Source organism: Sceloporus occidentalis, unplaced genomic scaffold, assembly GCF_023333645.1.
Source record: "Sceloporus occidentalis isolate IW3139 unplaced genomic scaffold, rSceOcc1.0.p SCAF_2, whole genome shotgun sequence".
Lineage (NCBI taxonomy): Eukaryota > Metazoa > Chordata > Lepidosauria > Squamata > Phrynosomatidae > Sceloporus > Sceloporus occidentalis.
The window spans coordinates 269,601,071-269,622,608 of NW_028316982.1; the positions used below are offsets into that span (position 1 = coordinate 269,601,071).

The 21,538-nt window shown below is 44.3% G+C and overlaps 1 protein-coding gene across 4 annotated transcripts; it reads left to right on the forward strand.

Annotated features, from left to right (window-relative positions):
• The first annotated feature begins 1,868 nt into the window (after positions 1-1,868).
• Positions 1,869-20,318, forward strand: LOC149320151 (serpin H1). 4 transcript variants are annotated; one of them, XM_089513027.1, is made up of 6 exons: positions 1,869-2,009; positions 10,722-10,765; positions 14,281-14,930; positions 15,576-15,674; positions 16,434-16,666; positions 18,741-20,318. In XM_089513027.1, exons 3-6 carry the CDS (start codon positions 14,303-14,305, stop codon positions 19,041-19,043), a joined length of 1,263 nt encoding a protein of 420 aa, XP_089369153.1. In that variant the 5' UTR covers positions 1,869-2,009; positions 10,722-10,765; positions 14,281-14,302; the 3' UTR covers positions 19,044-20,318. The 4 variants fall into 4 exon arrangements, with proteins under 4 accessions (XP_089369153.1, XP_089369157.1, XP_089369154.1 ...); XM_089513028.1 differs by lacking the exon at positions 1,869-2,009 and adding an exon at positions 4,649-5,568; XM_089513030.1 differs by lacking the exon at positions 1,869-2,009 and adding an exon at positions 8,729-8,781.
• Positions 20,319-21,538: the final 1,220 nt, after the last annotated feature.

Consider the following 21,538-nt stretch of genomic DNA (forward strand, 5'->3'; position numbering starts at 1 on the left):
ACAATGTACTTTAGAGTGGGTGCGGGTGTGAGAAAGAGAATTGTCTGAAAATGTATTTATGAGTGTATGGGGAAGTGTTTTGGTGTATGAGACCAAATGTGTGACTTGGTGTGAGTGTCTGTCTGTGTGTTTAAGAATATATGACACTGTGTGTGTGTGTGAGAGAGAGAAAGAGGCAATTGTGTGCAAATGTATTTATGAGTGCATGGGAGAGTGTGTGCATTGTGTGTGAGTGGGCCAGGAAGAATGTAGGACCGTGTGTGTGGTGTGAGAGACATTGTGCATGTTGCTGCACAAGAGGAAGAGAGAAATGGGAGAGAGGAGAAAAAGATCATCTGGGGAAGAGGATGTGCGAAAGTGAGCAAAAGAGTGCATGGGAAGGGCAGCCAGATGTCCTCCGTTCCCAGGATGTGTCCTACATTCCAACCTTCTCTCCAGGAAACAATCCAAAATGGCCTCCATTTTGAGCATCACTAAGAAGCCCATTGAATAATAACACCACATTTGTGTTTGTCCAAATGTGTCTGAGGAAGTCGACTGCAGGCTAGGGACTTTATCACACGGGAGGAAAGCGTCATTAAATCAGCATTAAGCCCCATCAATATCACACAATGATGGGTTAGTTTTTGTGCGACATCCACGCGGCGGCGCCATGATCCCGTGAATAAAAAGCAGCAAAATTGCACCCATCGGCAAAGAAATCCCGTGAACAAAAAGCGGCGTAATTTAGCCACTTTATCCACAAGATAATCGTGGTTTTGCCACTTTATTCACAGGATAATGGCAATGTGAAAACCAACCCGTTATTGAGCGATATTGAAAGGATTTAATGCCGATTTAATGGGGCTTGCCTCCTGTGTGATAAAGTCCTAGGAAAGCTCATGCTGCCAACCTCTTTCTTCCAGTTAGGCTCAAAGGTGCAACAAGATCTCTCTATATACTGACTCTAGAGACTCCCGTGGCTATATATCTTTGAATTCAACCACATTTGCTGTTCCTCTTGGAGAAACTGGTCTAGTTGGCAGCCGGTCCTGGCTGCAAACAGGGGGCTCGAATGGGCCCTTCTAATGGAGCAGCAGCAGACAGGATTCGAACCCAGAGCTTGGCGAGTGTCGGGCAGCCAAGATGTTAGGCCCTGATGGGATATTGGAGGACATGGTGCAATTGTTACAGCCCAATGGACAAATGGATGCAATGATTCAAATGCAGACCCAGTCCAGGGTTCGTTACTAGTAAAGTATTGGCTTTGCTCAGGGTTCTAGAAGCATCTTGGAAGCCAACAAAGGATCTTAAGGAAGCCACATCCAGGCTTCTTAGGGATGCTCAAAATGGAGGACATTTGGGAATTCCTCCTGGACAGAGGGCTGAAATGTAGGGCCAGTCCTGGAAAAGGAGGACTCCTGGTCAGCCTGGCAAAGGAAGAGAAGGCACTGTAAAATGGAGGACATTACAGAAAATGGAGGACATGATCAAAGAAAAGCTCCAACCGTTCCTGGGAAGGAAAATGCATGCTGCTTAGTGATGCTCCCAATGGAGGACATCTCGCCCCTCCTCCGGGTTGAAAAGTAGGACACGTCCGGGAAAAGGAGGACGCCTGGTCCAGCTGGCAAAAGAAAGAGGAAGGAAGGAAGGCAGGGGGCCAGAGCTGCAGAGGGAGGAAGAAGCCGGCTGCCTTTAGGACCAGGTTTAGCAGCGCTGGAAAGGCGATCCTTTGCAAACCCTTTTCCACTCCTCCTCCTTTTCCCCTCTCTCCTCCTCCTCCTCCTCTCCTCCTCCTCTTCTTCCTCCCAACTTTCCAGAAGTTTCTCCAAAGTCATTATATATATATATATATATATATATATATATATATATATACACTGTATCTCCGTCCATCCCCCTCCTGGAGGCTTGGCAGCCCAAAGCCAAAGGCTCAGAGTCAGAGAGAGAGCGAGCGAGAGCCCAGTTCTTGCCCTCTTTTGGAGTCTTCTTTTCTTCTTCTTCTTCTTTCTCTCCCGGAGCCTCGGAAGGTGAGACTGGGTCGGGAGGCAAAGGGACTCTCAGGCTGCAGCCAGACGGGAGCCTTTCACCCGCATTGGCCCCGCTTGAAGAGCCTTGGGCTCAAGGCTATGGAATTCTGGGAACTGGAGTTGCTTGAGCCCAGGGCACTTGCATCTCTCTCCAGTGATTCCCAGCAGCTTGGATGGAACAAGGGATGATAGCCCCAAAGCTGCAGAAGGGGAACTGGGTTTGGCGCCACTTTTCTTGTTGTTGGCTTGTTGTGTTTTCCCTTTGTCCCCTTTTTTCTTTCTCTTTTGTCCTTTTCCCCCTTTCCCTTTTTTCTTTTTTCCCTTTCGCTATTTTCTCTTTCCCTTTTTAACTTCCCCCTTTTAACTTTCCCTTTCTCTTTTTCTCCATTTTCTTTTTCCCTTTCTTTTCCCATTCCCTTTCCCTGTTTTTTTGCAGAGGACCAAAAGGGCCTCTGAAGCATCCTTGGTTTCTTTTTAGGGATTTGGAGATGGGGGAAGGGGAGACTACAACTCTCAACTGTGACTTTTCTTGGGGACTGCAACTCCCATCATCCCCTCCCCTCCCAGCTGGGTCTCAGTTTTGTTGTTGTGGGGGGCCTTCAAATCTTTTGTGATTTGGGGCAACCCTAAAACAAATCTATCCTGAGGTTTTCTTGGCAAATTTTCTTCAGAGGGGGCTTGCCATTGCTAGCCTCAGAGGCTGAGAGAGTGTGACTTGCCCGCTGGGGAATCGAACCCCTGGGCTCCAGGATCCAAGACTCAAACCACTACACCAGCTTTCCTTATTTCCCAGGCCAAGTCAATTCAGGGATTTAGGATTGGGAGCAAGGACCCTGGCAGCATCTGCACAGCAGATTTAAGGCAGTTTGACACCACTTTAACTGCGCTGGCTCCATGTTATGGGAGACTGGGATTTGTAATTTGTTGTGGCACCAACACTTTCTGGCAGAGAAGACTCAATAGTTCACAGAACTACAAATCCTAGAATTCGTTACCATTGAGCCATGGCAGTTAAAGCAGTATCAAACTGCATTAATTCTGCAGTGCAGATGCTTCTTGGTGATCCCCATCCTGCAGCCACACTCCCTTTTGCTCCTTCCCAGCCAGAGTAGACCCTTGGCCTGAAGGGCATTTACCTGTTTTTGTTGCATGCCTTCAAGTCATTTCCAATATATGGAGACTCTCTAAGGCGAACCTATCCTGGGGTTTTCCAGGCAAGATTTGTTCAGAGGGGGCTTGCCATTGCCTTCCCTGAGGAGGCTGAGAGGGTGTGACTTGCCCAGGTGGGTTCCATATCCAAAATCCACTGCCCAGTAAGTCGCTCTGGTAAGTCTCCCAGCAGTGGCTGTATGCCTTCAAGTTGTTTCAGATTGATAGTTTAATCCAGTGATTCCCAAACTTTGGTCCTCCAAATGGTTTGGACTTCAGCTCCCAGAATTCCTGTCTGTTGACCAAGCTAGCGGGGGATTCTGGGAGCCAAAGCCCCTAACACCTGGAAGACCAAAGTTTGGGAACCACTGCTTTAATCCATCTAACTCAATTTGGTTTAATGCACCAGTTGCTATTTTGCTGTTGTTGAGTGCCTTCAAAGTGTTTTTCTGATGTAAGACAACCCAAAGGCCAGCCAAGCTTTGCTCAGAAGGGGGTTTGCCATGGCCTTCCCTTGAGGCTGAGAGTGTGTGACTTGCCCATGATCATCCAGGGGGTTTCCATGGGCCAGCAAGAATTCAAACTTGGGACTCCGAATCCTAGTCCTAAGACTTGAGACTAGTCCTAGTCCCAAAAGTATGCCCTTGTGGAAGCAGAAGAGGCTCAGAAGGAGCCCCAGGCTCTGCAGGAGATCAGGCTGAGAGACATGAAATGGGGCTTTAGAGGGAGGAAAGGGGACACTGGCTCATCTTTCCTTGGCCTCCTTCCCAGGGCTATTCCTGGTCAGCATCAGCCCTGACCTTCCCAGCTAGATGGAGCCGGACCTTTTTGGTTGGAGCAGTGTGAAAAGACGGCTGGAGAAGAGCAATTCTACTTCCACTCCCTGCAATGCCAGAAGAAGTCAGAATAGGGAAAGGGGCATAGCGGGCCTAAAACATTGCATGAAAATAGGTTTTTGTGGGTTTTTTGGACTATGTGGCCATGCTCTAGAAGAGTTTATTCCTGATGTTTGACCAGTGTCTGTGGCTGGCATCTTCAGAGATTCAGATCCTGCCACCACCATTCAGGAGATGGAGGCGTCTCTGTATTGATCCAGAATGTTGGCGATTGGGAACTTCAGACTGGATTCACTGTATATACTCATGTATAGTCTAGAAATTTTAGTCAAAAAAATTGACCCCAAAAACCTGTGCTGGCTCATTCACAGGTCAATAGAAGTACTACTACTACTACTAATAATAATAATAATAATTAAAAAAAATATTTATAGCCTGCCTCTCCCAAAAGGATTGAGGTGGGTTATAACAATAAAATACATCAACAATGTATACAATACATACATACATAAAAATTACATAATCCCCTTTAACCCCCCCCCCCCATTATAAAACTAAACAACAGCATTATAAAAGACAGATGCCAGCCACAGATGCTGGCAAAACTTCAGGAAGAAACTCTTCTAGAACATGGCCACATAGCCACAAAAAATTCTGGATGCTGGCCATGAAAGCCTTCGACTTCACATAAGTACTATTCTTTAATACTTATTTTAAAAAGGAACCATATGCTGGTGAAAGGCAAGAACAGAATCTGTCCTGGAAGCACTACCCCCCCTCTGTTATCTCATCTCTCCAGCTTTTAGTCTGAGCACAAACAGTTAACATTTGTTGGAATTCTGTACGTTCTTTGTTTTCCTTTGCATCCTCCTTTACATCCATTGTTACGTGCCCTTAAATTTTACCTTCAACTTATCCATGGACCATAGCAAAATACCTAATTTGGGCCCCAAAGCCTGCCCTTGATGACCATGAGGTCGATTTATAGTCGAGTATATATGGGAAATGCCACGGAGAGAGATTTGCTGCCTTAAAATGTAGTGAACAGTGATTTGGCCAGCGTGGCAGAGTCTCCTTTGGAGTTTTTAAAACAGAGTCTGGATGGCCATCTATCATAGGGAGGGCTTGGGTTGTGTCTCCCTGCAAGGCAGAACAGGCCTGGATTGGATAGCCCTTGGATAGTCTTCATGGCTAAATATTGGGTTGGGGTTACTGGAAAAGCTGGAGTGTTGAGAGGGGGGATCAGCCATTTTTCCAAATGCAGCTGGAAAGGAGTTGTTGCAGAAGAGAGAATCGAATGGATGTGTGCTTAAGTTGCACTAAACTTGCCAAGATGTAAAAGATAGGGATTGTAGCAATTTTAAGGAGGAAGGCTTGCAGAGAACTTTAGAAAGCTACCTTTTTGGACTTGCAAACTCCCTTTTGGGCAATGGCGTTTTTTGAAGCACGACTCCAAAACATTTCTTTCTTGGACTTACAAGTATCCCCTTTTAGAAAAAATTAGAATTACAAAGTTGGACTTATCCCCTGTGAGATTACTACAACTCCCATGAGGAGGAATCCTAGTCCAAAAGGTAACCTTTTCTATGTTTTATTGCTGCATCAAAGGACCAACAGGCCAGGAAGGCAGGAGAAGTCTTATCTCATCCACTTAAAGTGTGCCTCCTGGCTGTTATTTAGAGGTTTGGTATTCTTTGTCTTGGAAGGGACCCAAATGACTTAAGGCTGCTGTCATTGAATTTAGAAGAAAGCTAAATTAGAAGAAAGTCCCAGGGAACCAAATGAGATTCTTCATAAATGTGAAGTCTGCATTGGTTGTTGTTGTTGTTGTTGTGTTCCTTCAAGTCATTTCCGACTTATGCCGACCCTAAGGCCATGGGGTTTTCTTGGCAACATTGGTTTAGAGGAGGTTTGCCATTGCCTTTTCCTGAGGCTGAGAGTGTGACTTCCGCATGGGAGCCAAGAATCGAACCCTGGCCTCCAGAGTGGTCATACAATGCTCAGACCCCAATGCCATGCTGGCTGTGGTTTGTCAGTTGCATCAGAAAGCTTCCATGTAGTTTCACCACATGCATCTGTACTTGGATCCTATAGTGTAGGCGTCCCCAAATCACAGCATCCAGATTTTGGTCTCCTTCAGAGCCTGGATGGCTAAAATAAAATATCTATAAATATCATATTCAAAATAATTATGAACAATGAGGGTAAGGGATTATTTTCAAAGAAATAGCTGTGTTTCCTTGTATCACTCTATGAAGGGATCTTGCAGCACCCTTTAGGAGAAAGAAATTTGGTCCAGAGGTTCTCTACCCCATGGATCTGAAGGAGTAGAAATGTAGATTGTAGACACCATTTTAACTGCTGTGGCTCCATTCTCCAGAATCCTGGGATTTGTAGTTTGGTGAGGCACTGACACTCTCTGGTAGAGAAGTCTAAAGACTTTGCAGCTAAGGCTACAGATCCTAGGATTTCCATGGGACAGAACTACAGCACTAAAAGTGGTGTTAAACTGCATTATTTCTACAGTGTAGAATATTCCCCCTGAGTCTGAGCTTATGCTACAATCTTTTCTCAGTCTCAGAGGTACTCCATGATCCTTTTGTAGAGTGTGAGAGATTTGAGCAGGATGTGATAGCTCTTTTCACTCACTGTATGGTGTTTTTTTTTTGGTTTTAATTTTGTTAAGCAAAGCTTAGCATTGCTATTGCATCAGGGATTACTGTATTTTCTGAAATGCTTTACAGACGTGAGTGGATTCAGACAAAATGCAGAAGGTTTAGGCTAGCCTCTGAAAGGCCAGTTCCAACTTGTGCATTTCCATTCAGGCTGGGGAAATCCAAAAAAAGTCTGTTCTATGACTTCAACTCCCTGCTTCTGTCTAAAAGCTATTCCTGGCCTTCCTTTTTACCATGGGAGCCCAGAGCTCCACTAATAGGCAAAGAAGCTGGAAGGAAACAAGATCCTGGAAGGAATAAAGAGTGTGTTAGTTCTTGTTGTGTAAAGTTATCTAAATACTAAATGCCACCATTTTCCTAAAATGCAAACCTGCACCATCACCATTTGTTGTTCTTGTTGTGTGCCTTCAAGACGTTCCTGACTTATGGGGACCCTATTTGGGGATTTTCTTGGCAAGATTTGTTTGGGGGGGTGCCATTGCCATCCTCTGAGGCTGAGAGAGTGTGACCTGCACTAGGTTTCCATGGCCAAGCAGGGATTTGAACCCTGGTCTCCCAGAGCCCACTTAAACCACTACACCAGGCTGGCTCTCTCTGGTCCTTTGCTCCTCTAGAAAAGTAGTTTTTCCATGTCTTGGGAGTATCAGACTATGAAAGCCAAAGAGTGTGTGTGTGTGTGTGTGTGTGTGTGTGTGTGTGTGTTCAACTCCAAATTCCAGGACAGACTGGGGAAAAGTATCTCTGAAAAGGAATGCAAGTTCTCATACCTGCGGCAGGAGGAACAATGGAGAAAATCTCACCAGGCTGTTAACACAGCCTTAGAAACAATAGGAAATGCACAAGGAGTTGTTGTTATTAAGCTAAAATTTGGCAGAGTACCAGTATATTTTGCATGTAATTTCCCGCACATCCTCAGGGCATGCAATGCTGTTTGATCTTGGAATCTAAGCAGGATCAGCCCTGGTTAGCACTTGGATGGGAGACCACCAAGGAATACCAGTTGGTGTAGGCAAGGAACTGGCAAAACCATCTCTTGAGTATTCCTTACTTAAGAAAACCCTATGAAAAATTCATGGGGTTGCCATCAATGACAGGCAACTTGAAGGTACTACACACACATAGGCCCAAATATCCTAAAGGTACCAGATCCCTTCTGATCTTGGAAACTAAGCAGGGTCAGCTCTGGTTAGTACTTGCATAGGAGACCGCCAGCAAATGCCAAGTGCTGTAAGCTATGTTTTAGAGGGTCAAACTTGCAAAATTTCCCCTGAGTCTTCCTTGCCAAAGCAAACCCTATGAAATTCATGGGGAAGCCATAAGTTGGCAAGCGACTCGAAGGCACATACGTGCATCCTGTTTTCCTTTCCGGCATTCAAATACAACTAAATTGCACAAAATGCTAAATTTAGCCATTCCCAGGCTCTTGTGTAAATACAGAGGGCCCTTGGTATCCGCTGGGGATTGGTTCCAGGATACCAAAATCGGTGGATGCTCAAGTCCCATTAAATACAATGGCATAGTCAAATGGTATCCCATATGTGAAATGGGAAAGTGCAGAATTGCTTTTGGGAATTTATACAGTGGGCCCTTGGTATCCGCTGGGGTTTAGTTCCAGGACCCCCCATGGATACCAAAGTCCGTGGATGCTTGAATCCCATTAAATATAATGGCACAGTAAAATGGTGTCCGTTATATAAAAGGGCAAAATCAAGGCTTGCCTATGGGAATTTGCATATTTTTAAAGTATTTTCAAGCTGTGGATAAAAAATCCGTGGGTAAGGAAGGTTGACTATATTTTTTAAGAAACGTTTTCAAGAATCCATAGATACGGAGAGCTGTGCTCCATAAACAGCAGGCAATATTTGGTGTGCGTTCCTAGATGAGCAATTTTTGGAAATTATTTTGATTTCTATACCAATGCTGTAATTCTCTGATAGACCTCTTCTGCTGGCCTATAAAAAGAAAGGCATCTTAGCCCAGGCCTTGCTGACGTGGCGTTGGGAGGGGGCTGCTGTGAAGGAAGGGACTATGCCACTAACTAATAGTGTGCTCCAACTTACTGTAAGTCAAGGAAGACACATTCTTTGGGACCATAAGGATGATCCCTAGGAGGTCAGTTTCTTCCGATTCCTTTCTTTCCGTTCCTTCTATTCATTGGCCCATTCATTTGAGGTTTTTCCCTCCTTTTTAATGGCCCATGCTGCAAGAATTGTTGGACAAATAGAGGAACTCTTTGCATGCCGTATTCTTAGATGCATGGAAATGAACGATTGCATGGATAAAGCTGCGGCCGCACTTAATATTTTTTAAAAAAGCAATTTTCCAAGAGGTCACAGTGTTAAATCGTTTCCAGCATAAAAAAGAGAAGGAAAAAAAAGATTCCATTTTAATGTAGATAAATTTGTATGTTTTTAAGTATAAATGCATTTTAATATGTAAGTTGCTTTTGAGTCTTGGTTCTTTTGATGGAAAAGGCTCGGTGTAAATGCAGATGATGATGATGATGATGATAACGAAAAGGTGATTTTGCTTGTGGCACCGTTTAAGTTTATTTCAGGATAAGCTTTTGTGGCTGCAGCCCATTTTTTCTTGAAAATTAATGCTGAAATACATTTGTAAGTCAACAAGATGCTCTTCCTCCTTCTTATAATTTGAAATCGGTAGCTCTCTGCTTTCTTAGCGGATGGGTCAAAACTTTTTTTATGGTTGATCATCCCAGGAGTGGCACCCCAAATTTAATAGCTTGCAACCTCTAAGCCCCGTCAGATGAAATATTTTTTAAAAGGGAAAGAAAGAATAAGGGTACAGGTTAAGTCTCCCTTATCTGGAATTCGGAAATACTCCAGAATCCAACATTGTCTACATGGGTGGCTGAGAGAGTGACACCTTTGCTTTGCTGATGGTTCAATATATACAAACTTGTTTCATGCACAAATTACTATTATATTTTTAGTTGTAAATTTTTATTGATTTTCACTTTAAGAGGACAACTTCAAGCAAACTTAAAAACATCCATCAAACATAGATCTATTGGTTTTTTGTGGGTTTTTCAGGCTCTGTGGCCATGTGCTAGTAGAGTTTATTCCTGACGTTTCACCAGCATCTGTGGCTGGCATCTTCAGAGAAACATCAGGAATTAACTCTTCCAGAACATGGCCACACATAGCCCTAAAAACCCACCAAAAACTATGGATGCCGGCCATGAAAGCCTTCCACTTCACATATATCTAATAATTAACATTATGTATAAAAATATCTTCATGCTGTGTTTATGAGATGTTTAGGAAACATAAGTGACTTTGCATGTTTAGACTTGAGTCTCATCTCCAAGATACAGTATCTCATTATGTATATACGAATATTCCAATATCTGAAATCTGGTCCCAAGCATTTTGAGTCAGGGAAACTCGAGTTCGAATTCCAATAATGGTTCCAAGCCTTTCCTCCAAATGCATGGACCATAGAGTCCTGCTGCCTTGCCTGGCCCCACCCCACAGTGCTGTAGCCCTGCCCACTTTCCCTGAAGCCCCACCCACATTGTGCCACGTGGCAGTGGGTGGAGGTATGCAAAACGGTTGGAACAAAGTCTGTCCCTTGGGCTGTTTCTATTTGCTGGAACCCCCAGAGGCTTAGCCGTGTTAAGCTATGATTGGCTCTCTCCATTTCCCAGATTCTTTAAAACGATGAGATCTTCCAGTAGTCAAATTCTGCAAGGAAAGATGGAAAGATCTTAGATTTTAGACACTTACCATTACAAAATGTGAAAATACAAAATGGTCAATGTAAGATTGGTATTGATGTGAAATTGACCATAGAGTCATGTTGGAGGACCTACAAAGGTCTAGAGTAATGTTTTCTCTAGGAGTCATGCCGAAGGAGCTAGAGATAACATATTAACCAAATCCGCCAAAGTCAAAGCCGCAAATGCGGAGGGCTGACTGTAGATGTAATTGTAAATTGCTGAGACATTCCTGTTGTTTTGTTCTGGAAAAGAAAAAGAAGAAAAACATGGATTTTCGAGGGAACTATCTTATTTATCTGTTTTCTTTCAGAATGAAAAAGGGAAACGTTGACCACACTAAGAAAAAGTTTCCAGGTATCTTTAGAAAAAATGATGATAATAATAATTAAAAAATAAAAACACAAGAAGTATGCAACTTTGCCACATCCTGAAGCTAACTGGACAGTTGGCCCTCCTTATCCACAGATATTTTATCCACGGATTTAAGCATCCACGGATTGAAAATGATAAATTCCAAATATCAAACCTTGATTTTGCATTTCATATAAGGGACACCATTTTGCTATGCCATTATATTCAGTGCGCGACTTGAGCATCCATGGATTTTGTTATCCACGGGGGATCCTGCAACTAAACCCCAGCGGATACTAAGGACCCATTGTACTATGAATTTTGGGACCCATCCTTTGTGTTACAGAGAGGATAGAAATACAGGATTTTGAAGGCATGCTTGTATGGCCCTATCCACGTCGGACCATTATAGCAGTTTGAGGCCACTTTAATTGCTGTGGCGTCATTGTATGGAATGCTGGGATCTGTTGTTTGGGGAGGAACTTAGAATTCTCTGTTAGCGAGCTCTAGTCCAGTGGTTCTCAAAATTTGGTCCAACAGTGGAATATGTTGCCTCTGAAAGTGATGGAGGATCCTTCTTTGGGTATTTTTAAATAGATGCTGGATGGCCATCTGTCGGAGGGCTTTGATTGAATGTTCTTGCATGGCAAAAGAGGGTTGGACTGTATGACCCTTGGGGGTCTCTTCTTATACTTTGCTCTAGATGTTTTCAACCACAACTCTTAGAAGCCGCAGCCATAGCTGATGGCCAGGAATCCTGGGAGTTGAAGTCCAAAAACCAACCAACCTGGAGGATCAAAATTCGCTGTACTAAATGTTGGACTGTAGCTCCTAGCATCCCTCAGCGTTGGCTAGGCTGGCTCAGGCTAATGGGAGCTGCAGTCCAACAGCATCTGGAGGGCAATGCACACACCCCTCACCCTGTCTCACAGGAAATCTTTGACTTGGAATGAAAACTTTCTAAATTTAAAAACCTCTGCCTCTTTAATCTCTTCTCCTCACTTCTGCCAAGGAGAGTTTTAACTATTGGTGTTGCACAAAGCTATAATGCAAACCTGTGCTGGAGGCTATGTAATTTGCAGAGATTTTAATTGCAGAGTGTGCTTGCTTGTGGCAAGGCCTGCTTGCGTGGCATGCTGGGGGTGGGAGGGGCACTCCCACTTCCCGTCCCTTGCTTTTATTCCCTTTGGTGGACTTTTTTCCATTGCATGCAGGGAACAGAGCTGGGTCCCCACCCTTGGCAGGCAGCCCAAAATACTGGCTGATGAGTTTTTGGCAGCCGGCTGGGATGCATCATAGGAGAAAAATGCACACTAGACACAGCAGTGAGATAAGAAGTGCTGAGCAGTTTAGTTATGGATGCAAAAGGGTTTTTTTTGTTGCTTTAAAAAATACAGGCTGAGTCTGTATCTGGAATTCCAAAATATTCCAGAATTGCCCATCTGGGTGGCTCAGATAGCGACACCTTTGCTTTCCAATGGTTTAGGGTACACTCGTCCCTCCACATTTGTAGGCTTGACTTTTGCGGATTTGATTATTTACTGATTGTATTAATACGTTCTCTCTAGGAATATCTAGTCCTCCAGTACAACTCTTTGGTCAACTTTAACGAAAAGTCGCACTGAAGGACCTAGAGATTCCTAGAGAGAATACCCCACTAGGCATTTGTAGCTCCTCCAGTTCAGTTCTGTGGTCAATGTCTGGCAGAGGTTGACCACAGAGTTGCACCGGAGGATCTAGAGATTCCTACAAGGTGTTCTCTCAGGTAAAAAATAGTGTTTTTGTTACTTGTGGTTTTTCCACATTCACAGGGGTCCTGTGCCCCTAACCCCAGCAAATGTGGAGGAATGAGTGTACTTTGTTTCATGCACAAAATTATTAAAAATGCTGTTTACAAAATCACCTTCAGGCTATTGCACTTCAGGGTGAACATGGAACATAAATGAATTCTGTGTTTACGCTTGGGTCCCATCTCCAAGATATTTCTTTATGTATGTGCAAATATTTCAAAATTTGGAAAAGTCCAAAATGCAAAATACTTCTGGTCCCAAGCGTTTCAGGTAAGAGAGATTCAGCATGTAGTATGATTTTGGGTAATCTATGTGCTTCCAGAAAGTCATCTCCTTTGTCTTCCAGCAGACAATTTAGTACTGTGTAGTGCTTTGAGTGTTGGGACTAGGACTCCAGGAGATTTGAATTCAAATCCTAACTCAGCCATGGAAACCCACTGAGTAACCTTGGGCAAGTCATAGTCTCTCTGCCTCAGAGTAAGACAATGGTAACAACCCTCCTCTAAGTATATATTGCCAAGAAAACCCTATATCAGAGTTGATTTGAAGAGGAGAGGCAGCATGGCGTAGTGCAGTGGTTCTCAAATGGTTGCTCAGTTTTTCAAGTGAAAAGAGAGGTTGTGATTTGCATAGCTAAATCCAAACCGAAATGTTCAGAAATTCCTGGGAATCCAAGTGTGCCCTCTGGCGGTCTTTGGAAGGAGAGTAGCCTCTTCTTCCTCCGCCTGTCTGTGTACAGGTGGCCCTCCACATTTGTGGCTTTGACTTTTGCAGTTTCAGTTATTGACAAATTTGATTAATATGTTTGCTCTAGGAATCTCTAGGTTCTCCAATATAACTCTCTTCCAGAGACTAAAGCAGAGTTGTACTGGGCTGTCACACTGAGGATGGAGCAAGCTTGTTTTCTGCTGCTCCAGAGACTAGAACATGGAACAACGGATGCAAGCTACAGGAAAAGAGATTTCACCTAAACAGTAGGAGGAACTTATTGACAGTAAGAGCTGTAGGACAGTGGAACACACTCCCTCAGAGCATAGTGGAGTCTCTTCCTTTGACGTTTTTTAAACAGAGGCTGGATGGCCATCTGTCAAGGGTGCTTTGATTGCCTTTTCCCAGTCGATAAGGATGGGACCTCCTTAAACTTGGGTTGCTCTTCCCTTTCAAGTACATTCAAGGTGGTGTGATGGTGTTAACGTTTTTAAGAGAGAAGAAATGTATTCACAGATCATAGAAAGTGCCTATATTGTGTCAGAATCCATATTGTCAGCTCTGACTGGCAGCAGGTTTTTTATGCAGTATTCTTATGGAGCAAGACTTGACAATCCCTGGAATTTCTTGGAGGTCTTTCATGCAAGTCCTGATTCAAGCTTGGCCCAGTTTAGCTTTCAAAACCAGTGGGGCCCATTTGCACTACAGAATTATAGTACAGTCGTTCCACTTTTAATTGCTGTGGTTCAGTCCTATGGAATCCTGGGATTTGCAGTTTAGAAAGAGACATTTAGAATTCTCAGCCAATGCATTCACAAATCTACAAATCCCAGGATTCCATAGGATGGAACCATGGCCATTAAAAGCAAAATCATAGTGATATAATTTTTTAGTGGAAATGGACCCTAGACATGTTCAGGATGGTATGACACTGTAGCACATGGCCAGTCTCCATTACTGGAGAAACAGCGAAGAAAAGAGGATTGTTCTCCGTCTGATCAGCCATTTTGCTTCTTACAGATCCAGATTGGCCCCAGTTCCCATGGAAGCCATGTGGTTGATCAAACTCCTAGCGCTTGTTGCTCTAGTTGCCGCTGTCCCTCCTGATGGCAAGAAGTCTACTGGGAAGAAAGCCGTCTCGGAAGAAAAGAAGCTGAGTGAGAAAGCAAACACCTTGGCTGACCGTAGTGCAACTCTGGCCTTCAACCTCTACCATGTGATGGCCAAGGATAAGAATATGGAAAACATCCTGGTATCTCCGATTGTGGTTGCATCTTCTTTGGGATTGGTGTCTCTTGGAGGCAAGGCTACTACTGCCTCCCAAGCCAAGGCCCTGCTTAGTGCTGATAAATTGAATGATGACTACGTACACAGTGGCCTGGCAGAGCTTCTGAGCGATGTAAGCAACTCCACGGCCCGAAATGTCACCTGGAAGATCGGCAACCGCCTCTACGGTCCCAGCTCCATCAACTTTGCCGATGACTTCGTGAAGAACAGCAAAAAGCATTACAACTATGAACACTCCAAGATCAACTTCCGGGACAAACGGAGTGCCCTGAAGTCCATCAATGAGTGGGCTTCTCAGACCACCGATGGAAAACTGCCAGAGGTCACCAAGGATGTGGAGAAGACAGATGGAGCCTTGATTGTCAATGCCATGTTCTTCAAGCGTAAGTGGAAGTCAATGGGTATCATTGGGTGGGGCAACGTTGAATCGGAAATACATTCTTTGGAGATAGAATTTAGAGATTAGCCATGCATGTTTAGAATATGAGTATGGAAAGGGACCTTGGAGCACCTTTGAGACTAACTGTGCAAAAGAAGTAATGTGAGCTTTCATAGACTTGGTCTACTTCCTCAGAGGCATAGAGTGAAGTGGTGCCCAGGAAGAACCAAAGCTTTTGAAGACTTAGTCAACTTCCTCAGAGATATGGAGTGGACTGGTGTCCTTTAGGACCAAAACTTTTGTAGGCTTGGTCTACTTCCTGAGATGTATGGAGTAAAGTGGTGCCCAGGAAGGACTTTTAGAATTAGCCATGGAAATGCAAAACTTGTGGGTGACAAGTTCAATTTTAACAATGGTTGTTGAGGGACAAAGGCTGGAAGGAAGATCCAGAAAGGAGATATGTTAAACAGGGTAAGAGCATTCAGTGTTACAGTATGTTTGGTGTGCCAGGCCCAGGAACCCATTGTTTTTGTTCAGCCTACTGTTGATAGACATGTGACAAGTCTTGTTAGCTCATAGAGGGTCTTTCAGCTGAGCTCTGTGATAATGAGTCTCCACTCTTTTCTGCTGTTTCCCATTGGTTCTGTAGCTCACTGGGATGAAAAATTCCATCACAAGATGGTGGACAATCGTGGCTTTATGGTGACCCGGTCCTACACAGTTGGTGTTCCTATGATGCATCGCACAGGTAAGTGGGGCAAATCCTACTCTTGATTGAGCTTGGAAAAGTTATTTTCTGGTCCACAGATCTCAGAGTTCATTTCCCCCCAGCTAACTTTTCCATGGTTTGACCTACCATGGTTCAGCACATGGTTCAGCATTCCCACTAATATTTGTCCACTCTGTGTAAGAAACGTGATTGAAAGAGTTCTTTTCTTTTCCTCCCACAATGTCACAAGGTTAACTGAAAAATAAAGTGGATACTGGTCTAATAATGAGAAACTGCCAATGAACAGCTAAATGTTTAAATTCAGTTATTGTTGTTCTGCTAAGAGGATTGGAAAATAGTAATAATAGCCAGACGATGATGACGACGATGACATTTGTTGTGTGCCTTGAAATAATTTCCAACTTGTGGTGACCTTAAAGTGAAAACAGGGTTTTCTAGACAAAATTTGATCAGAGGTTTGTCACTGCATTCCCCTGAGGCTGAGAGTGTAACTTGCCCAAGGTCACCCAGTGGGTTTCATGGCTGAGTTGGGAATCAAATCTTGGTCTCCAGAATCGTAGTCCAACACTCAAACCACTGTGCCATGGTGGCTTAATAATAATTATACAAACCAGAAGTGTTTTGCCTTCATTCGTTGTTTGGTTAAACCAGCCAAACCTAGTTGTAACCCAGCACTTCTGGTGGACCACAGACATGGGGTAGACTGGAAATCCCACATCCTCACCAGCCTTTCTCCCATCAGCACAGCTGCTGATCTGTTTTCCTTGGTTTCCAAAGGATTGTACAACTACTATGAGGATGAGGCGGAGAAGCTGCAGATGGTGGAGATGCCACTGGCCCACAAACTCTCCAGCATGATCTTCATCATGCCAAACCATGTGGAGACACTGGAGCGGTTGGAGAAGCTACTGACCCGGGAGCAGCTGAAAACCTGGCTGAGCAAGTTCAAGCAGAGGGCGGTGGCCATCTCCTTGCCCAAGGTCAGCCTGGAAGTCAGCCATGACCTGCAGGTGAGTTGATTCCTGGCTCCTCCTTACAGCAGCTTTGAACTCAAGAATTTCAGGATGATGGATCTCCTTCTCCTACAGGATGGGCAATGCTGGCCTTCTGCTGAAGAGCTTAAAGGAGCCTGGGGTGTCTGGGTGGTTTCCATGTCAAGGGAATATGGATAGCAAAATCTATGGATGCTCAAGTCTCCACCCTGACAACTAGTGGCAAAGGGGCTGCCCACCCACCCAATGTCAGCTGCCTTGGAAAGAGACTCCACCCCAAAATGGTGAAGGGTCTGGAAACCATGCCCTATGAGGAGCAACTTAGGGATCTGGGTATGTTTAGCCTGGAGAAGAGAAAGTTAAGAGGGGACATGATAGCCCTGTTTAACTATCTTAAGGGATGTCATATTGAGCAGGGAGCAAGCTTGTTTTCTGCTGCTCCAGACAATAGGACCCAAAGCAATGGATGCAAGCTACAGGAAAAGAGATTCCACCTCAACATTAGGAGGAACCTCCTGACAGTAGGAGCTGTTTGACAATGAAAGACACCTCCTTGGAGTGAGGTAGAGTCTCATTCTTTGGAGGTTTTTAAGAGGAAGCTGGATTTGATTGTGGGTCCCTGCATGGCAAAGGGTTGAACTGGATGGCCCTCGAGGTCTCTTCAAACTCTTTGATTCTGTTCTGTGATTCCAAGGTGGCTCTGCAGCCTCTATCTAGCTTAAGCTTACCGTAAGTCCTTGGAGGGTGTGCTGAAAGTAGCCCTCTTTCTTCTCCCTTCCCTCCCGCCATATCTCAATGGATCCTTTGCAGCAAAACAGCTTCGGCCAAAGTCCCCTCAGAAGGCCACCATAGATGATGCAAGCTGGGAGAAGAAATGAGACACCCGGCACTGCTTTTTTCAATCCATGGTTGGGTGAATCCACAGATATGGATCCTGCAGATACTTGGGCCCACTGTATTCATGGTGCTGAACATATTGTGGACATAGTAGCTATTATAACTAGGGTAACCAGAGGGTCTCCTTTTCCTGGACATATCCTACATTTGTACCACCTGTTGAGGGAGGTCTGGGAGGAATGACCAACTGGTTTTGAGCCATAAAACCTGTCTGGCAAGCAAGAGGTAGCCAAAAAGATTGATTACTGCCCCCTGCTGCTTCAAAGGGCTTGTTAGTTTTTCTCAAGCAAGAAACAGAAGCAAAATGTTTAGCCTGCAACTGTATTCTTTAATCGCTACAGAAAAACTGTTGCTTGCATCAGAGGGGCAAAAGAAAGAGAGAGAAAAAGTGTTTTTTCCTGAAGGTGTGAAAATGTAGATTCAGTCAAACTTTTGTTGCTAGTAAAGCAACATTTAGCATTTGTTCTGATCAGTGTTCTGTAAATATATTGCAAGCCAAAGCATTTTAACAAAGATAAGTTCATCAGAAAAAATATTGTTCAGTACACAATAAAATACAGTAGTGTGCCCTTGTCTTATGCGGGAGATCTGTTCCGGACCCCCCCCCCCGCGTAAGGCAAATTCCATGTATGCTTGAGCCCCACTGAAACTAATGGGGTCTGGTGCAGAGGCATGCAGGCATGCGCACCATTTCCTGCTTGTCACACAGCTTTCAGGGTAAGCTCAAAGCTGCGTATAGGGCGCTCGCGTATGACACGACCGCACTATATATATAATACAGCTGTAAATAAACCATATAAAATGAAGTTTTTTGTGGGTTTTTCGGGCTATGAGGCCATGTTCTAGAAGAGTTTATTCCTAGTTCTTCCAGAAGACAGCCTCATAGCCCGAAAAACCCACAAAAAAACTGTATGCCGGTCGTGAAAGCCTTTAACTTCACATATAAAATGAATGTGTATTTACATGAGTGCGCTTAGCTTTTATTTGACAATGTCCTACATTTTTCTTGAATGTCCTACACGTTGCAGTGCCTTGTCCTCCTTTGCAGTTATGACATCTGGTCACCCCGATTGTGACAGAGCTTCATTATAGTAGCTACATCTGAGGATTTGGGATCTTAGCCAATGTTTTTTTACATATATTTTGACTTCCTAGTGGTTTCTGACTCTGCAATGTGTCTGTCACTCGCTTCTAGAAACACTTGGCTGATCTGGGTTTAACTGAAGCCATTGACAAAAACAAAGCCGACCTCTCCAAGATTTCTGGCAAGAAAGATCTCTACCTCTCCAACGTCTTCCATGCTGCGGCTCTGGAATGGGACACGGAAGGGAACCCCTTTGATGGGGACATCTATGGCCGGGAAGAGATGAAAAGCCCAAAGCTCTTCTACGCCGACCACCCTTTCATTTTCCTCATCAAGGACAATAAGACCAACTCAATCCTTTTCATTGGCCGACTGGTCAGGCCCAAAGGAGACAAAATGCGGGATGAGTTGTAGTGTGTGAAATGGCTGGGTGCGTTTGTTGGTTTGTTTGTAGAAATTGGGAGGGGAGGGGGAAATAACGATATGTACCTTCTGTGAACTGGTGCTTGCAGGCCATTCTCTCACTAAGGTTGCAATCCTTCTGCACATTTACATGGGAATAGGACTTACTTCTGTGTAAACTGAGGGTATGACACACTCGCGCAGTAGAAGTGCCCCAGCCCAAATGGCAGCCTCCATTGTCAGTGTATGTTCTGGGGGAACCAAAGTTGTCCTCTATCCTACCCACCTTCTGGAGGTCACCAGACACAGTTAGTTGGCTAGTCCATCTCACACTGGTTGGGACTTGATATATGCTCTGGGCCAAGTCAGGAGATTAGTCCCTAATATAAGCCCCCATATGCAGCTGGGGAGCCTTGAAGGACAAACTGCTAGCTCCCTCCTTCCCAGAAATGGAGGGATATGGTAGTCCTCCCAAAAAACTACACACTCCAACCATTTTTGAAAAGACTGTGCCATTGAGCATGAAGCTGTCACCAGTAGTATTGTCTCTTTAGAGGCCTACAGTGGTGGTGGGGAAGAGGCGATAACCCATTTTATAGCCCTGGGCTCTGTAGCTTTAATGAGATCTCCTATGATCCTTCACTAATGCCTAGTCTGCCTAGAGCTGATGGGAACTGTAGTCCAACATCATCTGGAAGGCTGCAGTTGTCTGCCTTGGCTTTAAATTGCAACCTTCCTGTGTGCCCTGCACAACTGGCAGCATTGCTTTTAAAGATGATTCAAGCAAAAGCAGCTGTCCACAGATCCAGCTGATACAAACATGCACTCTTAAACAAAGCAGGTTTACCAAATCCCACTATTTCTGTTTCAAGCAGGATTGCTGTTGGTAACCCTTTCCATTTCAGCATAGTGAAGTGAACCTCAATATTTCACTTAGGTACCAAAGGTTTCCCGCCTCCCAAGTTAACATCCCTGCTATGCCAACTCTTACTAGGTTGTTAAAAGCATGGGAGTGGGAGGGCTTGGGGGAAAACCTTTGTAATGTGAACTAGGAATGCAAGGACTAAACCCCTGGACTGCTGCTGCCTTTGGGAGGTGAAGCGCATAAGAGTGTCAAGTGCTACCCTGAAGACAATCTTTACGCTGGTGCTATTACACAGGGAAGGGGGGAGGAGAGACAAGGGCAAGGAATTTTGCAAGAGGGATTGGACACGAATGCCAGATGCCTTGTATTCTGCTATCCCACAAAATTTCTTGTACAATTTTTGCAATAAAATGTTTTCCAGAGCTGGGCCTTGTTTAATTTAAGCACCTGCAACCTTGGGCTCAGAAGCAGAACGGCGCCTGACCTGAAGTCAGTTCAGGGGGGAAGAAAAACAGAACATGACTGTCAAAACTGACCCCCTTCAGAATTCCTCATATAATAAAAATACAAATGCTTCTGGTTTTTACTATCCCAGAACTATTACATTATTTCTCCCACTTGCTACATGAAGAATTCCATACCCTTGTGTTCAGCTCTTGAGTGGTAGAAAGTTTTAGAAGACAAAAAAGACTGAACTTCAAATACTGGTGAAAACAGTGTTGCTAAAACACTTCTGGCCTTTGCTATCTCCTTGTTTATACCAATGATGATCTTTGAAGTGAGTAAGATCCATGCTCAGTGTTGTGCCTTTAGTGCAACAAAACTGTACGGACAATCTATTTGTTATATGTATATATGTCACTGACTACTTGCGTAGATTTATTTCTAAAATTAATTTATCATATACATCTGTAACTCTACTTATTTTCAGTTCTGTTGAGAATCATAGCCCCCCTCAGGGCAGAAATCTGTCACAGCACTGAAGCATAGGCTTGCTGGTGCCTTTCCATTCCCTCTCCAAAGGAAATTGGAGGATTGGGTCAGGAGAGCAGTGATCATCTGAAAGCAAGCCTAATCCAAGATGGGGTGCTCCAAGGACCAGAATGAGGGATACATAGACCATTCAAGGCAGGGAAAGCATGACTTTATGGCAAAGATGCACTATGGAGAACCAGCATAGTGTAGTGGTTTGAGCACTGGACTGCAACTCAAGACCAGGGTTTGAATCCCTGCTCAGCCATGGAAAGTGACCAACCCTGGGCAAGTCACACAGCTTCAGAGGAAGGCAAATGCAAAACTGGTGGATCAATCTTGTCAAGAAAACCCCATGAAAGGGTTGCCATAAGTTGAACTGACTTGAAGGTACACAGCAAAGTTAAGATTACTTAGTTTGTGGGTTTTTCGGGCTATGTGGCCATTTTCTAGCGGAGTTTCTTTCTGACGTTTCGCCAGCATGTGGTTGGCATCTTCAGAGAAATACCAGCCACAGATGTTGGCAAAACGTCAGAAAGAAACTGCTAGAACATGGCCACATAGCCCGAAAAACCCACAAAAAACTATAGATGCCGGCTATGAAAGCCTTTGACTTTACAGTTTAGATTACACTTCTGGCCACAGCCCATGGCAGAAGTGATAGTTAACT